Consider the following 7,413-nt stretch of genomic DNA (forward strand, 5'->3'; position numbering starts at 1 on the left):
TGTTAACCGGGCTACTGCGCGCCAAAGTTGTGGCTACTGACTAGCTCAAGAAAAGCTCTTGTTCTGAAAAGCTATGGTTAGAACTAAAGCCAATAATGCATGTACTAGAAAAGGTATAGAATCTTTCTCTTAAACCACTAGTTATTTGTCTTTTCTTAGCTGTTGCAGCAAAGGCTCCAAGGAAATCTCTAGGTGGAGGAGGAGGAGGAGTCAGACATAATTTCACATCTCCCTCTTCTGCTGGCAGAAAGAAGGGAAAAGGAGTTGGAGGAAATCCAATTAGAGTACATCCAACGCCAGCTTGGCAGAAAGGTGAATAGCGAAAGCATTACAATCACATAAAGGGTGGCATTTTCCTATAAAAGCATGCCAAGTGAACTAAACAGCAGCAAGCACAGTGCGTACAACTTTAAAAATTCGTAAAAAATCCAGTTTTGATCGGAATGAACTGAAACTTTCTACACAACATAAGAACATATATATATATATATGTATCACAAAAAATTGTAAAAATGAAGAATTTTCTCTTAGTGAAATTTGGTCCAAGACCATGTACTATAGTACAGGGACTTTAGCCTGATTTTTTAGCAACTTAAAAAAAATCATAAAAAATCCATTTTGATCGGAATGAGTTCAAACTTGCTACACAACATAAGAACATATATATTCATCAGAAAATATTATAAAAATTGAGAATTCTCTCCATTTCAATTTTGGCGAAATTTAGCCTGAGACCATGTACTGTAGTACAGGGACTTTGGCCCGATTTTTGAGCAACTTTAAAAATTCATAAGAAATCCAATTTTGATCAGAATGAGCTTAAACTTTCTACACAACATAAAAACATATACATGCATCAGGAAACATTATAAAATTGAGAACTCTCTCCTTTTCACTTTTGACAAAATTTGGCCAAAGATTAGGACTATGCCAAAATCCTGTGGGAAGGCTTGGTAAAGGGTGTGGTTTAGGATCAGCACTAGATTGGGAGCATTAATATATTTATAGTTTACATTTTGAAGTAATTATGACACACCCATTATAAGTATAGCAATTTGGGGTGGGCATTATTGATAGTATTACAGGCATTAAATTACTGATATGCTATTGTATACTAGGTATAGACCTTTTTATGGGCGGTGGATCAAGTAAAGAAACAGCTGCTTCATCATCATCAAGTCGAAGTGAAGAGAACAAGGAGAATTTCCCAAAAGGGAAAGGAAAGAGAGGAGTCAGTGGGAAAGAGAGACATAAAGGAGAGAAGGACACAGCTGCTGCTGTGATAGATGTTGAAGAAATGAACAATGATGAAGATGATAGAGAGCAGGACGAGGAGACAGAAGAAATAAATGAACAATCAGAAGAGGAAAGAGAAGATGAAGAACTGGAAGAGTTAAAATCTGAAGATGAGGAAGAAGAGGTAGAGGAGGAGGAAGAAATAGAAGAAGACGATATACTGGAAGAGGAAGAAGAGGAGGAGGAAGAAGAAGAGGGAGGGAACAAATCAATGTTAGATTCATTACCAACTGATCTTTTTACCACACAGGATAGTGACAATGACAATGATAGTTAATTTAAGTTATATCATGGTATAATTCATTGAGTTATTATAAAAATAAAAGTTTTAATGTATAAAAATAAATTATCTTGTAGTATATAAGTGCATTTGTATTTCGTTACATTACATGTCTTCATTATCACAATGTCGTCTTTTACTTTTTCTTTCATCCTCATGTGAGTCATTACTCCTTTTCCTTTTGATTTGAGTATCACTAGCTATTTCATCAGGGCAAATCCATTTAGATCTAGTTCCTGATGGTAGATCTTTTTGAGGTATTTTTTTGATACAATTATCACTAGTATGTATTATTTTATCAGTTTCATTGAAGTCACTTTTTGGGCAAATCATTTGGTGCTGGCCATGTGGAAAATGAAAGCCAAAGACATGATTGTTCCATGATGCAGCTCCTTTTATTTTTTTGACTTTTATTGAGTTAATAAATGAAACTACATTTTTAGAATTAAGCCGAATCTTTCTTCCTTCTGGCCACACTGGATATTTGTCATAAGGTAGCGTTGGTTCCTTTTCTTTACATACAATAATAACGTAGCATATTTCAAATTTATATCGTAGTGTCCCACCAATCCTTAATTCAATTTTAGGAAATTTCCCTGTCAAAGGATCTTTTGGGAGACTTTTTTGGTAATGCTCAAATACAAACTTGATACTTCCATATATTGCTACACTTCCATATCGGGATCTGTGTGGCTTATATTTAATGCTATTATCAATAGACCACCACAAGTAGCTACCAGGTAAAAGATCTGTACTTGAATCTACATATTTGTACTTGCTTCTTTTGCCTGGTGGCATCTTGATATCGTCAGCCGCTACAAAAGTGAAACCCAGAGGTGATCCATCTTTTTTATATCCTGATTTGCCTTTTTTCCTATTAAATTTTAGAGTGTATGATCCAGGATTTAATTTACATATCTCATCAAATTCTTTCTTGTGGGTGACATGACATAATGTCTTGACGATTTCACCCTTAGCTTCTCCTTGACCACAACTGCTAGCTTCATAGGCCTTCCAGGGCAAATGAGGTGTATACCGGGATGGAAAATAGACTTCAAGGTGTCTTTCTTTCCAGCCATCTATAAAATAGCTAGATATATATAATTTGTAGCAGCAGCTAGATAATATTTACCTCCCCTGTTCTGTACACTTTGGTGTATTTTCCCACGCCGGATCCCGTCGTTTCTTTGTTGGGCCAGCCAGACTAGAAATAGAGTGATTTTGCATGCTTAATTTCAAATGGAAGCATTTACTTGGAGTGCTTGGAACAGTCTAGAAGTTTAGAACAACCTGGAACTTTGGAGTTCGGAACATCTAGTATGGTTGTTTTGCAGCTACGCCGAGCTATTTTATAGGCAATCTCGTTAATGAATGCAATTAAAAATAATCATCCCACCCACAAGCAATTTGGAAATTGGAATGGTTTCCCTTCTTCTCACATGTCTCATCATCACTTCATTATCAAGGTATGTTACTGCTAATTATTTTGTCATTTATATGATATTTAGATACAGTAATGGGGAGATGAGCAGCTTTAGCTTACCATCTTATAAAACAACAGCTGTATGTACACAACACTCATTATATAATCAGTCTCTCATGCCATGATTTCAGATATTTCTGAACACAATTATTGCTAATAACATTAGCTTAATATTGAATTACAGTTCTGAATGTAGCATTAGTAGAAGGTCAGTTTCATTTGCTACTTTAAAATAATGACTGTGTTGCTAGCACGGCTTTGCTAATTCAATGTACATCTCCTGGTTTTCATAATGTGAAACTTCAAATTGAAAATGAAACTCTGTCTACTTGGGTATGATACTTGTGTAACTGTCAGAAATTGTAGTCATCTAACAGGTTCCATTTGACAACACTCCATATTGCTACTGGTGGGATGCTTTATATGTTTATGATGTCAATGCCACTTCATTCTCTCAGGCTCTTTGTTTGGATAGATAATGGCCAGTCATCCACCATTTCACCAAATGTAAGCAAATTACATCATTTATAACAACTGAAAACATCTCTGAATCATCTACCATGACATACATACATACCAAGTATTGGGTAACTACTGCCTATAATTATATTCACGTGTGTAGTATTGATTTGTCTTCTTTTTTTCTCACATAGTTACTTACTCATCAATTTTGGCAAGTAGGGGATTACCCACGGATAGTCCCTTCTAGTAGTAATAACATGATAGTGCACTATATAGGATTCAATAACAGGTAGATGTATCTAGATCTAAGTATAACCTTTACTATTAATAATTATATACTATCTAAACCACATCTAGTTTTTGGGAATTCCAGTTCTTAGAATTAGTAAGTGATGTATACTCATACACACTGACTATTGATGATAGTATAATTAGTCTATTGGACTGTATTGTCAGGTAAATAAAATAATAATAATGTGAGCTTAGTGTCAACATACGTAAATGTCTGATTCTATAGATCAACTAGTTTTGTCATCAGTCGACCAATGTATTCCATTGATTCACTAATTACAGTACATGTAAGTTAATTATCATGAATATTATCACATTGCTACACTGTTAATATTATTATCATTAGAACCAAGTGGTCACTTTATTGAATGACACAGGTAATGGGTTACAGCTGTTTAGAGATACTGCTGCACCTTCTGTTGCCATAGCAATACAAGGGTAAGAGCTAGAGAAACAAATATGTTTTCTAAACTTTCCTTAGAAATATAAATATCATGACACAGGATGGTTTTAGAACATAATCTGTATTAGAAGATTTTCTATTCCTAAAATTTTATTCTTTGCATTTTCATGTTACCATATAAGGTTAATGGTTATGCTGGTAGTATTAAAGATATAGTGTACACCAGCAGTACTGGTATAGTACTATTGATTGACCAAGAGATTATCACACTAATGAATGAGAGTACTTCAATTCACTCTCCCTCTGGTAAGTTAGGATATCTCAATTAGCTGCTATTGGGATTGGTTCTATTTAGGTTTATCATCCTCCATATTAGAAAACAATGTCTTTCATATAACTGGTAGAGGAAGGGACATTATCTATGATAATGTCAGAAAGAAGGGCAAAGGAGTTGGAGGAAATCCAATTAGAGTACATCCTACACCAGCTTGGCAGAAAGGTTAAGAGCGAAAACATTATAATCACATAAAGGCTCGCATAAAGGGCAGTTAAAAGCATGCTAAGTGAGCTGAACCGCTATAAGCACAGTACGTACAACTTTAAAATTTGTAAAAATCCAAATCTGATTGGAATCAGCTTAAACTTTCTACACAAAATAAATACATGTACATGTATTTTTTAAAATGATAAAATGGAGAATTTTTGCCTTTTCAATTTTGGCAAAGTTCGGCCCGCGATAATGTACTATAGTACAGGAACTTTGGCCTGATTTTTTAGCAACTTTAAAATTTGTTAAAAAAATCCAGTTTTGATCAGAATGAACTCAAAACTTTCTACACAACATAAAAACATGTATATGCATCAAGAAACATTATAAAAATTGAGAATTCTATCCTTTTCAATTTTAACGAAATTTGACCAAAGATGAGGACTATGCCAAAATTCTGTGGGAAGCCTTGATGAAGGGTGTGGTTTAGGATCAAAACTAGATTGGGAACATTAATATATTTATAGTTTACATTTTGAAGTAATTATGACACACCCATTATAAGTACAGCAATTTGGGGTGGGCATTATTTATTGGCATAGTATTACAGACATTAAATTACTGATATGCTATTGTATACTAGGTATAGATCTTTTTATGGGTGGTGAATCAAGTAAAGAAACAGCTGCATCATCATAACAAGGAGAATGTACCAAAAGGGAAAGGAAAGAGAGGAGTTAGTGGGAAAGAGAGACATAAGGGAGAGAAAGACACTGCTGCTGTGATAGATGTTGAATAAATGAATAATGATGAAGATGATGGAGAGCAGGAAGAGGAGATAGAAGGAATAAATGAACAATCAGAAGAGGAAAGAGAAGATGAAGAATTAAAGTCTGAAGATGAAGAGGTAGAGGAGGAGGAAGAAGAAATAGAAGAAGACGATATACTGGAAGAGGAAGAAGAGGAGGAGGAGGAAAAGGGAGGGAACAAATCAATGTTAGATTCATTACCAACTGATCTTTTTACCACACAGGATAGCGACAATGATGGTACATGTAATTAAAATTATTTTAACAAAATAATAGATCTATGTGACTGTGTCTAAAAGCAAACAAAATTAGTAAGAGTTAAAAAAATAGAGTGTATAATTATGCGTAATAATTATAGTGATAAATACAACTTTGCTCTTTGCTAACAAGCTTCCATTTAGCTCAGCTTATCAGGGCATACAAATTTTTTGTAAGCTCCAGGAGGCTTTTTTTTTAAGCATTTAGAATGGTTTATAAGTTGGTGATCGAAAATTTCCTCGTGGCAAATCATTTCTTCATCACCATCAAAGTATAAAGCAAACACAAAATGATCCCAAGAGCAATTAGTACCATAGCTTGATTTTATGCTGCTATTCAGTCTAATATTGATTGGATCTATAATCCTAACAATATTATTAGTTTTGTCAAACTTAATCTTGTTTCTTCCTTCCTCCCACATTGGGTATTGCTCCAATTCTTTTACTCCACTTTTACATAGAATGATAACATAGCACACTTCAAACTTGTAACGTAGTGTTCCTCCAACTCGTAGCTCAATTGTAGGATACTGACCATTGTGATCAAGTGGGAAACTGGCTTGATAAGTTGCAAGTACATCTTCAAATTGTCCATAAATCATATTCTTGCCATAAGGAGAATCATGAGGACTAGTGAATGGGGTACTGGGTCTGCAACTGTAGGGTGCTTGTGGAGGATTCTCAATGTAAACAGACCACCAGATATATTTTCCTGGCAAAAGATTTTCCCCTGAACTAATGTAGCGATACTTGCTCTGGTCATTTGGTATTTCATCCTTAATTGCAACAAAACTGTGACCAACAGGTGTCCCATCATATTTTTTATACCCATTTTTGCCAACCTTTCTTTGAGCCCTTAGTGTGTAAACATTGGGTCTAGATCTAGTTATCATTTGAAACTCCTTGTTGTGCGTGACATGGATCAAGAAGGAATAGTTATCAATGGTGATTGTCTCAGGCTGAGTAAAATTACGCGGCATAACTGGATCTAGCTCTTCAAACCAATTATATTGTTTCCATGGCCAATGAGGCTCAAGCACAAATGGAAATAAAATTTCTTCCTTTCTACGATCCCAGGCTTCTTTAAAATATCTAGATATGTTTGAAACATAGATATAGTTGAAAACTAATTAGATAGCGCTAACTTTTTTCCTGTGACAACATTCGGGGGAGGTTCCGTCCACCACTCGTCTTTGCTCGAGTTTATTATATCGGGTGGTCCTTCAACCTGCAGGCTGAGAGACTGCATTGCAATATCCATTATTATTATTATCCTTAATGGGCTCCTGTCATTCTATAGGCTACAGGAATAGGACCTAAATATCATAGCTAGTTTAATAGATCTAGAAGACCAGTTGACCACGCCTATACTAAGGTATTATTTGATCATAGATGATTATTTTATGATTCTATAAAAGTTTAATACAAAGTCATGGAGAGATGAGTAGCTTTAATGTACAATCTTACAAGACAGCAGCTGTATGTTCAACATAATGCTATCGTCATGATTTATATATACATTTGATTCTAGCTGATTCTTGACACTATTAATGTTACCTCAATTTCAACTACAAGTCCTAATTGTAATTTGACTTCTTATTGCATCAAGTATGTTTTTTAATAAATATCTTGTTTGTGTCATGTT

The 7,413-nt window shown here is 34.7% G+C and overlaps 4 protein-coding genes across 5 annotated transcripts in view; 2 read left to right on the forward strand and 2 right to left on the reverse strand.

Annotated features, from left to right (window-relative positions):
• The first annotated feature begins 2 nt into the window (after positions 1–2).
• Positions 3–1,703, forward strand: LOC105312286 (uncharacterized protein C53C9.2-like). Its single transcript, XM_011404814.2, has 3 exons — positions 3–113; positions 160–312; positions 1,119–1,703. Exons 1-3 carry the CDS (start codon positions 74–76, stop codon positions 1,571–1,573), a joined length of 648 nt encoding a protein of 215 aa, XP_011403116.1. The 5' UTR covers positions 3–73; the 3' UTR covers positions 1,574–1,703.
• On the reverse strand, positions 1,520–2,891 carry LOC109581149 (uncharacterized). The gene is made up of 3 exons (XM_019994980.1): positions 2,830–2,891; positions 2,709–2,780; positions 1,520–2,666 (listed from the first exon to the last, which is right to left on the reverse strand). The coding sequence occupies exon 3, from the start codon at positions 2,372–2,374 to the stop codon at positions 1,682–1,684; it is 693 nt and encodes a 230-aa protein (XP_019850539.1). The 5' UTR covers positions 2,375–2,666; positions 2,709–2,780; positions 2,830–2,891; the 3' UTR covers positions 1,520–1,681.
• Positions 2,892–2,969: 78 nt separating this feature from the next.
• Positions 2,970–7,413, forward strand: part of LOC100640744 (uncharacterized protein C1orf101-like) — a 13,741-nt gene continuing 9,297 nt past the window's right edge. Inside the window, exons 1-7 of one of the 2 annotated variants that reach the window (XM_019994971.1) lie at positions 2,970–3,042; positions 3,085–3,139; positions 3,191–3,392; positions 3,437–3,566; positions 3,713–3,810; positions 3,879–3,977; positions 4,039–4,099. The gene's annotated coding sequence lies outside the window, so the exon portion shown is untranslated. The remainder of the gene's footprint in view (positions 3,043–3,084; positions 3,140–3,190; positions 3,393–3,436; positions 3,567–3,712; positions 3,811–3,878; positions 3,978–4,038; positions 4,100–7,413) is intronic. The other variant, XM_019994970.1, reaches the window with a different exon arrangement.
• On the reverse strand, positions 5,709–7,131 carry LOC109581147 (uncharacterized). The gene is made up of 2 exons (XM_019994976.1): positions 6,914–7,131; positions 5,709–6,860 (listed from the first exon to the last, which is right to left on the reverse strand). Exons 1-2 carry the CDS (start codon positions 7,027–7,029, stop codon positions 5,909–5,911), a joined length of 1,068 nt encoding a protein of 355 aa, XP_019850535.1. The 5' UTR covers positions 7,030–7,131; the 3' UTR covers positions 5,709–5,908.

Source organism: Amphimedon queenslandica, unplaced genomic scaffold, assembly GCF_000090795.2.
Source record: "Amphimedon queenslandica unplaced genomic scaffold, v1.1 AMPQUscaffold_13457, whole genome shotgun sequence".
Classification (NCBI taxonomy): domain Eukaryota; kingdom Metazoa; phylum Porifera; class Demospongiae; order Haplosclerida; family Niphatidae; genus Amphimedon; species Amphimedon queenslandica.

Coding starts and splice junctions, on each gene's coding strand:
- LOC109581147 (XM_019994976.1), bottom strand. CDS start 7,029: ATGGATATTGCAATGCAGTCTCTCAGCCTGCAGGTTGAAGGACCACCC. Junction 6,861..6,913: donor AATGTTGTCACAGGAAAAAA/GTTAGCGCTATC, acceptor AAACATATCTAG/ATATTTTAAAGAAGCCTGGG.
- LOC109581149 (XM_019994980.1), bottom strand. CDS start 2,374: ATGCCACCAGGCAAAAGAAGCAAGTACAAATATGTAGATTCAAGTACA.
- LOC105312286 (XM_011404814.2), top strand. CDS start 74: ATGGTTAGAACTAAAGCCAATAATGCATGTACTAGAAAAG. Junction 114..159: donor TAATGCATGTACTAGAAAAG/GTATAGAATCTT, acceptor GTCTTTTCTTAG/CTGTTGCAGCAAAGGCTCCA. Junction 313..1,118: donor AACGCCAGCTTGGCAGAAAG/GTGAATAGCGAA, acceptor ATTGTATACTAG/GTATAGACCTTTTTATGGGC.